Here is a 15,322-nt window from a genome sequence, read left to right as displayed (position 1 = left end):
TGAGATCATTCATATGATGGTGAGCTTTGTAGTTGCAAAGAGTTCTTTCAGAATTAGTCCATAGGTTATATAGTCCAATGTTAATATTTAGGGTGATACCGATGGGACTGGAGATCTCAGTCAAGGTTCCCCTGCATAAAGCATCAAGCAGATCTGAGATGAAAGGATCAGGTCTCAAGAGTTTTTATACAGTTTTCTGACAGCCTCTTGACCATACAGTCCTGGGTGAAAAATAGGCCTTTGATGTAACCTTCTGGTTCCCAAATATCACCAGTAATTAACTACATGTATTAACATAAGGTAATTTATCCATTAAGTAGTTCATATACAGCTTACCACAAACTTTAAAGAGACATATAGACAATGACATTATTTCACTCACATTTCATCTAAATATTAATATTTCCTTTTGATCTCTGAATCAATAGCTATAGTAATAGACAGGAACTGTCTGTTTACATGGCTAACATCTAACAAGATATAAGTAAACACATGCGATTAGGGTCACCTCTAATTCTCTAACGATACATGATTGCATTTCAAAATTCTAGCCCATTTAACATGAAATGGCCCTAATTACCATTTACATAGTTTTGTAACATGTTTCTAAAGGTTGAATCTGGGTTATTCAGCCTGCGAGCTGCGTAACCCTTTCTGGCCATGTGTCACAGGAGTACACTGAACTAATGCATTTAAAATGCAGAGGGCACTGGCTCTGAATTCCCATGTGTGTTTGGATCGGGTGGAAAGAATTGTCCATGAAGGGTAAACTCTCAGTGTATCTCCTGGGATAATGCAAGAACTTCTCATCTTCTGGCAAAAATAAGCAACCACTGTAGTGTGTGAATGAAGAGGGCCTAGGGGTTCTTTAGGTTGTGGTATTTCTCACATAATTTTAAATGTTCAGGAGGGTGTGAGTGATTTATCTGTGTTGCTTTAAAAAGATATTGGCCAAGGGGCCATAGGACAATGGTGAATGTGGGTTATAGGAATTGCAAACATTGTCATAAATTATAAATATAGGTGTAAACTCAAGTGCTGGAATCTGTGGTCTCGGAAGGGTCAGCAGCTCATATGATGGTCATGGGCTTTTTATATTTAAAATCCTCTCCCTACTCCCTTAAAACTTCTTGTGCTAGGAAAAAAAACTCCACACCTGTCCAGCAGTGAAGGGAACTTCTTATAATGGGCGGAAGTAGGGAAGAGAGACACATCTTTCAGCACGTCTTTAACCACCCCAGGGCTCTGCATTCGCTGCTGCTTTTTCACATGGAAGATCCTCTCGGGGAACAAGTGGAGAGTGGCAGATTTGTTCCACTTGGGAGATAAAGCCAGGCTGGAAACCTGGTCTCTGAAGCAGATATTCCAGGGATTTCTGTGGGAGCATTGGAATAACCCCAGTGGAGCAGACCAGAGGCCCATCTAGTTCAGTATTCTGTTTCTAGTAGTGGCTAATCCTGGATGTTTCAGAGCAAATAACCAAATATAAATAGTGCTACACATAGGGACCCAATTTTAGAGCCTGATGCCTTCACAGAGCTGTTTGTGCAGGCATGCCCCAGCTAGTGTCCTAATCTGATATTTTACTCCTGGCTTTGGCTGTGTTGGGATCAGCTATCAGAGTAATTTAGCATGACTTAAGTACATCAGTCAAGATAATGTTAATGGAAAATTCCCAACTGTAAGGGCCACCTGTTTACACAAAAAATGTTCTTGCAGATCTAAACGAATGTGTTTCTGAGAGGTACTTGCGAAACAAGCCCCCACAAGCTGAGGTGGCTCGTGATCAGTGGGTAAGATTAAGTGCAATTCCCTTTTCTCTTAGGCCAGGTCTACACTAGAAACTTTTTCTAGTAGAGTAAGACTGATTAGGGGGGTGAATTTTTTGCAGGTGACATTCCTATACTGGTAAAAGCCCTAGTGTAGGGGCAGTTATACAGCATAAACATGGTTTTGCTGGGATAGCTTATTTCACTCAGGGAACTAAGCTCTGTCATCAAAAGCACTTTTTGCCAGTATAAACTGCATCTAGGCGAGAGGATTTACCAATATAACTATACTGGGAAACCATTTCTAGTGGAGACTAGGCTTTACTCTTCCTAGAGAGTAGCATCCAGGGAATATTGAGCACATCCTGTTGCTAATCCTTAGCTATGTGCTACTTGGTGCTAAGGCAACTAGGGCCAGTGTGGGGAGGTGGGGGCGGACCCACTTTAATGACAAAAGAAACGGTGGCTTAATGTAACTGTGGTTCTTCGAGATGTGATGCAGACATGTATTCCGCTTACGTGTGTGTGCATCCAATGTGCTGGAGCCGGAGACTTTTGCCTAGCCTAGCAGTATGCATAGAAGACAGTGAATCGCACCTCCTGACTTTGGCCCTCCCCTGGCTATATGAAGTGGCACCACCCTGACCCCCCCTAAAGTTCCTTTGCACTAAAAGCCCATGAGAGGAGACTCCAGTGCAGAGGGGATGAAGGGTGGGTCACATCTCAAAGAACCACACTTCCTGTAAGTAACCGTTTCTTCTTTGAATAGATGCAGACGTGTATTCCACTTAGGTGACTCACAAGCAGTACCCCAATCTAGAGGCAGGGCTTGGAGCCTACGCAATAGAGATCACAGAACTGCCCTTCCGAGGCCTGCATCCACTCGTGAAGATGCAGTAATAGCATAATGGTCTGTAAACATATGTATAGATGACCTCGTGGCAGCCGTGCAAATGTCCAGTATGGAAACATCACTGAGGAATGCCATCGATCTCACTTGTACTCTTTTGGAGTGAGCCGTATCCGCTGAGGAGGCATAGGTGAAGCTATTTCATACACGGCCTTGATACAGGATGTTATCCATCTAGAAATGGTCTGTGCCAAAACTGCTTGTCCCTTCATGCTGTCTGCATATGACACGAACAGGTGAGGTGAAGCACGAATCGGTTAAGTCCTGTCTAGATAAAAGACTAGACATCGCTTGACATCCAGATTATGGAGGCGCTGTCCTCCTGGGGAAGAGGTGCAACTTTGGGAAAAACAGGTAAATACACCGCCTGATTCAGATGAATCCGAGAGACCACCTTGGATAAAAACTTTGGGTGTGATCAATAGGTGCTGGAACTAGGCGTGCTGGGGGTGCTGCAGCACTCCCTGGCTTGAAGTGGTTTCCATCATATATGGGGTTTACAAAGTTTAGTTCAATGGCTCTCAGCACCCCCACTATAAAAATTGTTCCAGCAGCCCACTGTGATTGCAGTGTTACGTTCAGCTCCCCAAGGACAAAGTGAGCAGCTCAGCCATTAAGACCTGCAACTCACACACACCCTTGCTGAAGTGATTGCTATCAGGAATGTGGTTTTCTGAGACAGGAGGGGCAGTGGGCAGGCTTCAAGGGGCTCAAACGGAGGGCCCATCAGAGCTGCCAGGACCATGTTTAGCTCCCACACTGGTTCTTGGACTAGATGATGTAAGCGGAGAAGCCCCTTCAGAAATCTCATCACTATGGCAGTGGAAAAAACTGACTTCCCTTAAATTGGGGGATGGAATGCAGATATTGCTGCCAAAAGCACCCTCGGGGAACTGAGCACAAAGCCAAATTTCTGAAGATGTAGCAGGTACTCTAAGATGTCCTAATGGAAGCCCCTGTCATTTGGGTCACACGGGTCAAGGACCACACCAAGAATTTATTCCAGCTCACTAAGTAGGCTGTTCTAGTGGAGGACTTCCTACTGTTGAATAGGACATGTTGGACAGCTGCCAAGCACTGCTCCTCCTCTTCATTCAGACATGTAGCCACTGCATTGTAAGGTTCAAGGAGCTGAGCGCAGGATGGATTGTGTGGCCGTAAACCTGAGTGAGCAGATCAGGATGGAGAGGAAACGGTATGGGAGGCTGAACTGACAGAGCAAGGAGCTCTGGGAACCAGCACTATCTCGGCAACACTAGAGCAATGAGATGAGCTTGGCCCCATCCGCATTGATGAACTATGGAATAGGTGGAAAGACATACAGAAGAGCTAACTGCCAACTGCAGTGGAAGGCATCAGAGACGGAGCCTGGCCTGCAGCCCTCCCAGGAGCAGAATATATGACACTTTCTGTTTTCCCTTGTCACAAACAGGTTGATCATGGAGATGCCCCATGTTGTGAAGACAACCCTGCTGAGATGGTCTGCAAGACAATTTTGCACCCCCAGCAAATGGATTGCTACTGGAGTGATGTCTTCCTCGATGCAAAACTGCCACAGGTTGATCGCCTCCAGACAGAGTAACCTGGAACTTGCTTGTTCACATAGTACATTACAGTGGTATTTTCCCTCAGTATGTGAACCACTGAGTGTCTGATGCAGTCCCAGAAGGCATGGCATACATTGTGGATGGCCTGAAGTTCCGACACATTGATATGGAAGGAGGTTTTCTGTACCGACCACAAGCGCTACACACTTAATGAGTTCAGCTGAGCCCCCCAAATCCAGAAGGGAAGCTTTGATAACCACTGACTTTGTCAGAGAGGGCTGAGCGAAGGGGACTATTTGGCACTACATTGTGGAGGGACTCCCACCAGCGCAAGGAATCCAGGACTGATGGAGGAAAGGGGAACCAGCCTGCCCAGAGAAGGCAGGGAGATAAGCCATCCTGAGCCACATCTGAAGAGGGCAAAAGTGCAGCCTGGTAAACTAGGCCACCTGCATGCAAGCAGACATGTAGCTCCAACAGGCTTAGACACACGTGGACTGTCATGGATGGCTGAGACTGCAGACTAAGGCAGAGCTGCTGAGTTGCTTGGAAGTGGTCGTCGGTAGGAATGCCCTTGACCTCCTGGAATCTAATAGGAACCCAGTGAACTTGATTTGTTGTGTGGGAGCCAAGGTTGACTTTGCAGTGTTTAAAATGAGTCCCAGATGGTCGAACAAACGCAATGTGGTGTCAAGCATAGTAATGAGTGTGTCATAAATTTCAAGTACTGTGACAAAGCTCTGTCCTTGCCTCTGTGGGTCCCGCGTTTCCTGGCAGATTTCGCTAGCCTCAGAGGCTCACTGTGACCCTCCACGTAACCCTTCTTTATCTAGAGATAAGGGTCGCAGTCTACTGAGCCATTTTCATCATAAGCCAGCAAGGGAGGTGAGGAGAAATTATCCTTCCTTGCACAGTCTCTGTTGTCTCCCAGTCTCAGTGATTAATCAGGGGACAAAGGTGGGGGGGGAGCCCGGGCCCACCCTCTACTCCGGGCTCCAGCCCAGGGACCCTAATAGTATCAGCTATGGTAGCTGACCTTTTAGAAATATGACATGTACAATTCCCTGGGCTACTTCCCCCACAGCAGCCCTCACTTCCTCAAGCTCCACTTCACCCTTACCTCAGGGCCTCCTTCCTTGTGCCTGATATTGTGTGTACTACTCAGCCTCTCCAACAGCGCAGCTTCCTCCCACAGCTCCTGATATGCACACCCACCTGACTAACTGGGAGGCTTTTAACTAGTTTCAGCCAGCCCCAATTGGCTTCAGGTGTCCCAATCAACCTAGCATTCTCCCTGCCTGGACTAGATGATCCTTCCAGTCCTACGATTCTGTGATTCTGTGCTGATGCCATAGGCAGTGTTGGTCTCCACACAAACATCAGTACCAGAGTGCCTGAATGTGTCAATGTTGAGGGTGGTGAGAGCTGATATGAGAGCACTTGCGGAGTCAAATGCAGCGGGGCCAAAGAGGGTCCTGGTGCCATGGTCCCCCTCACTGATTCCGGTGCCAGCTCCATCCCCACCATGGCAAGGGAAGGGTCTGGATGCGGTGCTGACAAACACACAGGTTCAGTGGCTCGCTCCATCAGAGGGACCATAAGTGGCACAGCCCTGGAAGAGTCCTGGACCAATGGTGAGTTAGGGACCGAAAGGCAGAGAAGGTCTGCAGCTGCCTGGGTTGTCAATGATACCGGTACCGGCATCTCCCTCGTCAGTACCAGACTCAGTGGATGCTCAGAGGCTGGAACCGGAGTCAATGGCACAGGATTTCTGCTCTTTCCACTCGGTACCAGGGAAGGGTCAGAGGAACCTGTGCCATCCCATGTTCCAGAACCAGCCATGTGCCAGTCTGTACTTTTCCTGGGGGAAGCAGAGGAGTTGCCCCACAACCTGGAATGGTCCTGATTGGTCTTATGAGACATCTTCCTTGATGTCGATAATGGAGAGTGGCTCCTCCGTCTCTTCGGCGAGGTGCCTGCCCCAGAATGAGAGACGGCAGCACTTTTCAAGCCTGAGGGCAATCTTTGGCCGAGGAGGACCTTAGTACCGATCGGGCCGCATGGCCTGTTGAAGCAGGTGTTGCTTCAGGCAAAGGTCCCGTGCCACCTGAGTCTGCTTTTTAAATAATTTACAGATCAAACAGTACTCTTAAGATGGGGCTCGCTGAGACAAAACACGCACCATGGGGCGGAGGGGGTCGCTGTTGGGGATCGCCTCTCCACACGAAGGACCGTGTTTAAAGCCTGGTGAGGGCATCGAGGGGGAGAACACTATCTACTAATGCTATCTAACTACTGACTAATTACTTATGTACAGTAAACTAGGCTTAGAGTAAATGCAAGGTTATAAGACTACAGTCACAGACAGATCTTCAACTCCAGCCACGGTCGGTGAGAAGGGACTGAGGAGGGTCAACACCGCCTCATATAGCCAGGAGAGGGGCTGCAGCCCTGAGGCGCAAGCACGGCCCCTCTATGGGCACTGGTAGGCCAAAGTCTCTGGCACCGGCACGCTGGGTGTGCACACACCTGTGCGGAACACAGGTCTGCAACTACTTGAACAACTTCAGATTACTGAGCCACCAGATACTGTCTGAAGTGTGTTGTGGAGGCGACATGCTTTGGTTTTGGGCAAGGAGTGGAGTTAACGACTTCTTTGCTTGGCGTCCCTGTCTGGCCAGCAGAGGAGTGGTTGAAAACAAACCTCACTGTTGCCGACTGTCGTGGTATGAGGTGTGTTTCTTAAAGCCCCAACTTCTGGAGGTGTGTGCTTCGATGAGAATTGCAGCTTTCGTTTTAAAAAAGAAGTTTCTAGCCCTCCCAGTTGCAGAGAAAAGCTTGAAAACAGAACCTAAGTGCACCCTAAAGACACTAAAACCGGAAGGGAAATAAATGGCATCCACATGTGTTAGGCTTAAAAATCATGAGGGTTTTCAATAGTATCTCATGATTTTGGGGGGCCTGATTCATGCCTTTTGAACATTTAGGATTAACAGTCCTGAAAACTGGGGTGGTTGAATCTGCCACTAAGAGAGTCAATTGAGGTTAATCTGGAGTTGTACGAGGGTGCGGTAGTAAGAAGGGTAGTTCCTGTTGCTTAGCCTCCATGCAAATACGTCATCTTAATAATGTTTCACTCCTGTAGCCTGATCTATAGATTATGAATAAAAATTCCCAGTTACTGTATCACTTTGAGGGTTGACAGGTTCTTGTCCCAAGATCAGGCCAAGTATTATTAAAATTATATAGTTGGGATCCCCGATGTGCACAGGTGCAACACTCACACTACAGGAACTCTTTTATATTTACAAATAAATAATTTATTAATACATTTAGCAAAGTCACACACACTAACTCAGTAAGGTAGATAGAGATAATACAGAAAGTACATCTGAACATCCATACTTATACCATCCCTTGCAAAACAACCTGAAATGTTAGCCATTATCTTCCTCATCACCGTCACCTTCTTCATCTTCACCAGTGGCCATCATTCTGGCCCCTCCCAAGGGCTACCTCTCCCTACTGCCCCCAGGCTGGGATGCCACTTTTATAACATGTTATGCTGACATTACGCATCTCTAATGCATATTCAGTAGGGGTTTCTCCCCTCTTCCTTATTTGCATTTCATCTCCTTACCTGAGTTAAGGTATCCTTCTATAAGTTAGTGTATTTATGATTTCACCCCATTATCATATACGTCAATTTGTTGCCAGGGCACTCTTGCAGTCAGATATTCCATCCAGAAGCCAGTTTCAATTCATGTTCTGTGGTGAGCTGATATTATGGACAAAATCCCCCCCTACACTCTACGTCCGGTTTCCCAAAACATATGTGTTACATAAGTTCGTAGGCCTCATGCTAACTGCTGAAGCCAGTGTCTCACAGGATACAAGCCTGTAGGTTCCTTGCATTACTGCTGAATATAATAAAGCAGAATATAATGCAAAGCAATGAATATAATAGAGGTAAGCTGGCCCACTGAGCTACACTTCTAAAGCTCCTTTCATCTGAGGGGAGCAAGGTACTTTCATAATCATTCAGCAGCGACATCATTCATTATATAAGGGGTTAAACTCATGCTACAAGAGGGGTGGCTTTGTAGGTAGGGCACCGGACTGGAGATCTAGATTTTGTTCTTGGCTCTGCTAGAAACTCTATGTGTGATCTTGGGCAGGTCCCAGAATCCCTCTCTGTGCATCAGTTCCCCTATCTGTATAGTGGGAAGAATACGTCCGTGTGTGCAAGGAGTGTTGTGAGGCTAAATTCATTAGTGTTGGGAAGATGGTCAGAGGGCCCCAGAATATGTGACAAATAGAGATATGGACATGCCTGGCCTGCAGTGAGTGGGGATTTGAGCTTCCTCCAAGCTCAGTGCGATATGGAACAGAGTTGTGGATCCAGCCATTGCTTTGGAGGCACTGGTCACCACTCCATAGTGAGGACTGCATACTGGAAGGAGCTTGAAATGAAGCCTAGATTGGCATCCAGTGCCCTGACTGAGCTCGTTCACTCTGGTGTAAGTCTGGAGTAGCTTCACTTAAACCAGTGGGGTTACACCACTGTTAACGAGCAAAGAATCCGGCCCTGAATTTCCACAGAGTTGGTGTTCAGATCCAGGGGCTTGTTTCCCACTCACCTGTAACTCATATTTCTCCCTTTCCCCCCACATGACCAAATGGTGCCTTGTCTAATTGTCGTAGAAGCTGGAAAGTAGTGCAGTTGAACTAGCCACAAATCACTTACATTACTTAAGACATTTGTGAAGACTTCGTCTCTGCATTATAGAGTGTGCTGTGCTCTCCTGGGGGGGCTTCTGGTTTTCAGTAGCTTTCTTCCTCTTTGTATGATCATTTCCTGATCTGCCTTGTTGCTATGGCTTAAAAAGCCATAGAAATTTCCGATAATTGTTCTCTGTTTTCATCCTTCAGCTCAGCCTAAATAAGTCTTCTGGCTGGTAGGCATGGTCTAGCTGTGTCATTTCCTTGTGCAGCTTTTAGATCCTCACACAGAATTGCTACCTCTTTTTTCAGAGGTTCTCTCTTCTCTGTCCAGTTTCCTTTCCCACCACTGTAACTCATTTCCCCCAGTTTTGTGAAATCACCCCAGCTGCTTCAGTCCACGTAACTATTGACTTCTCCCAACTTACCACCTGAATATCATTTGCATTACAAGCAGGAAGGATCTTCCATGAGCCCGCTCAGTTCTGTGCTGCCTGGCCTTTCACAATATTTTCTCTTCCTTTCTCATACAGGGACATCCTACAACGTAAAGGTTCAGCTGTGGATGCTACTATTGCTGCTCTGGTCTGCACGTCAGTTTTGAACCCCCAGAGTATGGGTCTGGGAGGAGGTGTCATCTTTACCATCTATAATGCAACCACAGGTATGGTGAGGGCCTGTCCGTTCTCAGGTAATTCTCCCATAGCGTTTAGAGTCTATTCACCAGCATGCTCATTCAGTGGCCTTGCACAAGCCAATGTCCTGGAAGTTCAGGCGAAGCATTTTTCAATGAAAGCTGCACTCCCTGGTTAGAATGGTATTGTATTCCCAGACCTACTTATCCGTTCCCGTAGAGCGATGGCTGTAAACAGACATCCATTAACTCACAACAGTGTGAGTAGGGTATCGCAGTAATTCAAAAAGCAATCTCGTGGAGGTGAGGGAATGTTGGAGTTAAGGTGAAAAACTCAACCATGTCTGAACTTTAGGCAGGCATTAGAGCAAAATGGCCTGAATCCCAGTTAACTGAAGGGCTGGTGCTCACCTTATGCTCAGCCAATGCAGATGAGATCAGAAGGGAAGCATTTGTTATGAGAATCTAAGTGTAAATACTCTGGGCCATATTCATCCCTGTTGTGACTGTGCTGAGGGATGGATATGACTCTCCATGTCTGGTGAGACCTTGGACCAATTGCTTCGTGGCAAGTTTACACCTTGTGTCCTTTACCATATGCCTGTGCAAAAGGCTGCCAGATCAGAACAGTACTTTGTGTGGGTGTTAGGGACTCCACAAAGAAACAGACTGTGGAGACTCAGATTTCAGAGTAGCAGCCGCGTTAGTCTGTATTCGCAAAAAGAAAAGGAGTACTTGTGGCACCTTAGAGACTAACAAATTTATGATGAAATGAGCTGTAGCTCACGAAAGCTTATGCTCAAATATATTTGTTAGTCGCTAAGGTGCCACAAGTACTCCTTTTCTTTTTGCGGAGACTCAGGCCTTCTAATTTTGCAATTTACTCCCTTTGGCAATCTAGCTATGCTCAAGTCTAGCCACTTTCAGGCCCTGACATAAGACTTGTCTGTTTGTTTGGCTTTTAGAACTCAAAGTTTTGTTATGTTCCTGCTTCAGTGTATTTACAGTGCCTGAGCTTATCCCAGCCGACGTAGCCTATAGTCATTAGCAGTAAGAATAATACTGTAGTTTAAAGCAAACAAGCCAGCTAAGTAACAAAGTCTGGAAATATGCAGTACTGACCTACATTAGAAAGCTGTGCTGTCAAAACTTTCCTTTTTCTCAGCACAGCCTGGTGTGTTGTCTCCTACCAACCAAATTCCACTGTTGCTGACATAGTTATTCTCCTGTTCAGAACATCGTAACCCTCTGCCAGTGTACTGGCAGTGGCTGTGTGGGCATACACATACTGATATGGTATAGACAGTACTCCAGCTGCCATCCCAAAATGCAACATTCATTTGTGGTTCCAACACCCTCCTAAAGTCTACTGTTTCACCTCACTTTTTTCCCCCTTTACTGGTGGGAGAATCCCAGTCGTTGCCACATGAAAGGGACTTAAGCACTCTCTGTTGCAGATATGAATTACAGTAGTGTGGTCTATTGTTGCATAATAATATAATGTGCACACATGCCCTGCCTCTTAGCCTGCCTCAGGTACAAGGATTATCAATAGCCAGTCTGTAAGCATGTATATGGTGCTGCATGTCTAAGGTTGTGTTGCTCTCTGACTTGCACTGGGAAAATGGAGTGTCTTTCTGATAGTGGCAGATGAATATGGAGTATTAGATGGTTTCAGGGACTTGTATGGACAGAGGAGAATAAGAGAGGGCATGGTTGTCACATTTTGGGGTGCAACCCACACCAGTATGAGGTTGTGTTACCATTTGTTGTATAACTCTGAGTGCCTTAAAATGCTCTGCTGCTGTAGCTTCCTGTCTGGGTGCTCCCAGCCAGGATACAAGCCTGCACTGAGTATCCGTGTGATAAAAGCCACCCTGGTTCAGCAACTCCAGCAGCCTGCTTTTTATACCACAGCCACTCCCTGGTCTCCAGCAGCCTTGGTTACTATTAGCCAAGCCACCCCTACTCCCGAATTTCCCCCAAACTGTCTGCCCTGAAATGTCCAGCCCTCTGTTGGTACATTTAGGGAAGTAATACAGTCAATTGCTCCCTTAAAGAGACAAAACCTCAGCAGTCTGTTACTTTAACTAGAGTTCATGATTACTTCAATTCAAACACAGCACCGGATTGGTTTAGATGAAAAATAAGTTTATTAATGAAAAGAGAGGATTTTAAGTGAGCTCAGGTGTAAGGGATAAAATCAGAAATGGTTATGAGCAAATAAAAGTGAAAAATGCTTTCTAAGGACTAAGATTTAAACAAGCTACAGTCTTGTTTCAAGGTGAGCTTCTTATGCTTCCTCCCAGCAAGACAGCTGACTGACCCCTTGGTCAGGATCTCCCACAAAGTCCAAGGTGCTCAGGTCCTTTGTCTTTCAAAGTGAAAGATAAGTTGGGGTTCTTTGCCCCCCTCTTTTATAGTCCAGTGAACCTTTGAAATGCATCCTTCTCAAAGTCTAGTGCCCTCCTGTGAGGAAAGGTGCTGTGGAGTCTGATGGAGAAGGTTCCATGCTGGTTCCAATACGCCAGGAATGGGCAAACTTTTTGGCCTGAGGGTCACATCAGGGTTCCGAAACTGTATGGAGGGCTGGGTAGGGAAGGCTGTGCCTTCCCAAACAGCCTGGCCCCCACCCCCTATCTGCCCCCTCCCACTTCCCATCCCCTGACTGCCCCCCTCAGAATCCCCGACCCATCCAACCCCCTCTGCTCCTGACCACCCCCTCCCAGGACTCTCTGCCCCTAACCGCCCCCCTGGAACCCCACCCCCATCCAACTCCCCCTGCTCCCTGTCCCCTGACTGCCCCGACCCCTATCCACATCCCGGACCCCTGACAGGCCCCCCGGGACTCCCACGCCTATCCAGCTGCCTCCTGCTCCCTGTCCCCTGACTGCCCCCTGGGACCCCTTGCCCCTTATCAAACCCCCCCGCTCCCCACCCCCTTACCATGCGGGTCAGAGCACCAGGACTGGCAACCGCACCGCCCAGCCGGAGCCAGCCACTTCGCCACGCTGCCCGGCAGGAGCCCGCAGCCCCGCCACCCAGAGCACTGGTGGCACGGCAAGCTGAGGCTGCAGGGGAGGGGGGACAGCAGGGGAGGGGCCAGGGGCTAGCCTCCCCAGCCGGGAGCTCAAGGGCCAGGCAGGACACTCCAGGACGTAGTTTGCCCACCTCTGCAATACGCCAATGAATGGCCACTTGACTGCAGTTTGCAACCAGGCCCCCTGCAGCAGGTGCAGGAGCGATGTAGAGATGAGAATTCCTGGTTAACTGGTTAAGCCAACTGTGTGCCTCTTTGCACCACTGAAGTACCATAAAAGGGCCACAGCAGTTTTTAAGATCAATAGAGCCAGAATTAACCCATCTGTATATCCTGGATCATGATCTCACTTTCAGATCAAACAAAGAGTCAAAGGGACCAGCAGTATGAGATGTACTGTTCTTAAAATGTTAGGAAGACGTAAACTCTGCAGAAGGAAAGTGCCCTGCTGCAGAGTTCATAAACATAACATGAGAGCTTGGCCGGTTTGGTGATGGACTTCATGGACTCCACAGTGCATGATCCAGTGGGACTCCAACCCTCACTAGTTTCCACAAAAAAGCATAAACTCCAGCACTTTGCTTTCTGCTCCTCTAACTGTGATGAATGAAACGTACCAGACACTGGGAAGAGATTATTATGTGTTTTCCCTTCTTATTTCCAGGAGAGGTTGTGGTGATTAACGCTCGTGAAACAGCTCCAGAAAATATCAAACAAGACTTGTTAGATCAATGTACAAGCTCTCTCCAAGTAGGTAAGGACTGGAATTGGACTGTTTTCCTTTCAGACAGCTTGGTGCAGTAAAAAGATGCTACTTTATTTGTACATACTTGAAAACTGTTATCATGTTTCAGTCTTCCCTCGTAGGTCATGTTTTCTAGACCTTAAATTTTCACAAACTTTATAAGTGTACTCTGTATGCCATTATCTCAGTCATTAAGATTTTGAATAGAAACATATCCTGAACTGATCCCTGGTGACCCTACTCGTTATGTCCATCTTATTTTAGCTCCATCTAGGTTTCATTTCCATAGTTTGTTTATGAGAAGGTCATGGGAGACAATATCAAAAGCCTTACTAAAGGCAAGATATACCATATCTACCACTTGTAGGCTTGTTACACTGTTCAAGAAAGCTATCAGGTTGGTTTTACATGTGAGACTGCTTGAAATACCTTTTTTAGCAAAGTAGGACCTGTCGTTGCTGCAGGTAGCACGGTCCTACAGATAACATTTTCACACACACATACATGTGTACGAAACTGCGAACTGTAGGGATGTGCTACCTGTAACACTGCAATGTGATGAAGCTACCCCACATCAGTCATCTGGCATAAAGTATATTTTAGCTATGTCATATCCATATCATAAGCATATTTTCATAAAGAATGTAGAGTATAATGTCACACCCCACATGTATGTTTGCTGATCTGCAAATGGTAAAGGAGCAGGCACCTTTGGGTGCAAACGCTCATGACAATAGTGCAGAGCCATGCAAGCTCTATGATTCTGTTGAGGTGGCAGACAGTGAGGAGGGCCAGGCAGGTTAATGGGTTTAGAAAAAAAGGTGTAAACATTATGTATACGTTTATGTATGGCAGTGGTTCCCAAACCGGGGTTTGCCAGAAAAATTTCACTCATGGCAGGCAGAGGACCCCGGGCTTTGGAGGCAGCAGATGGGACCCGGTTGCAGGGCAGACAGCCCAAGCCCCAGGGAGAGCAGGGCAGGGCAGTTGGGGCTGGCAGCCCAAGCCCTGCCCCCGTCAGCGGGGGAGCCAGCAGCCTGAAACCCAGCGCTCCACGTGGAGCTGGCAACCCGAGCCCCAGGAAGAGTGGGGCCGGGCAGTTGGGGCTGGCAGCTGAGCCCCGGCGGTCAGCAGGACCTGCAGCCTGAGCTCAGAGTAGCTCAGTTGACCAGGGCAGTCAACGGGGTCCAGCAGCAGGAGCCCAACGGATTGCAGAGTGCGGAGGAAATTTAAACTTAAATCCCTGGAAATATTCATTTTTAGGAGGGGGGTTTGTAAGATTTCACAATTTAGTGAAAGGCGTTCACAGGCTGTTAAAGTTTGGGAACCACTGATGTATTTGATACATATAAAATTAGTGGACAGGTTTGGCTCCCAGTGGTCGGCGCTAATCCCCTCGTTGCGGGGGATTACCAGGAGCACTGGCACCCACGGCAGCGCTCTGAACTTTGTAGTGTAGACATAGCCTCAGTAGGTTAGATCAGACAAAGAGGAGCTGCATTGACTAGGCGTTGGGATGCCTGTGCCTTTAAGAACCCAGCCTTGTGCCTTTAAGAACCCAGCCCTGGTAAGCCCATGCTGAGAGGTGTTGTCTGTGTGAGAGGGGGAAATAAAAAAGCCCCTTGCAAACACTGGTGTCTTAATCCCACTGGGGTAACTGCTGCCCCCTCTGCCCTTGCCTGTGCTGGGTTTTGCCCTCTGACACCCTCTGCCAGCACCTCACTCCTGGGTTTAACTCTGCCTCCTCCCCCCCTCATCCTCGATTTTGCCATTTAGCCCCTCTCCTAATGCTGCCTCCAGCTGCTTGACCCTCCTGACCAGTCAGTTTCCACCCCCTGCTCAGACCCTGGCCACCCCCCTGCTCCGATTCGCCCCCTTTGCCCCTTTTTAACCCCTGTAAATAGTAGTCAGCAGATTTTTATGGCTAATAAGAGCAGGGTGAAGGGCAGTGGCTT

General features: G+C 47.5%; 1 protein-coding gene across 4 annotated transcripts in view; it reads left to right on the top strand.

Moving 5' to 3' along the window:
* Nucleotides 1–15,322, top strand: part of GGT5 (gamma-glutamyltransferase 5) — a 43,358-nt gene that overhangs the window by 13,188 nt on the left and 14,848 nt on the right. For all 4 annotated transcript variants that reach the window (XM_048821801.2, XM_048821803.2, XM_048821799.2 and 1 more), the window contains exons 2-3: nt 9,482–9,612; nt 13,287–13,376. In XM_048821801.2, the coding sequence (XP_048677758.2) occupies nt 9,564–9,612; nt 13,287–13,376 (139 nt within the window). In that variant the 5' untranslated portion in view covers nt 9,482–9,563. The remainder of the gene's footprint in view (nt 1–9,481; nt 9,613–13,286; nt 13,377–15,322) is intronic.

Source organism: Caretta caretta, chromosome 15, assembly GCF_965140235.1.
Source record: "Caretta caretta isolate rCarCar2 chromosome 15, rCarCar1.hap1, whole genome shotgun sequence".
In the NCBI taxonomy this organism is placed as follows: domain Eukaryota; kingdom Metazoa; phylum Chordata; order Testudines; family Cheloniidae; genus Caretta; species Caretta caretta.
Note: the sequence above shows the minus strand (reverse complement) of the source record. Positions and strands in the feature narration are given on the sequence as shown.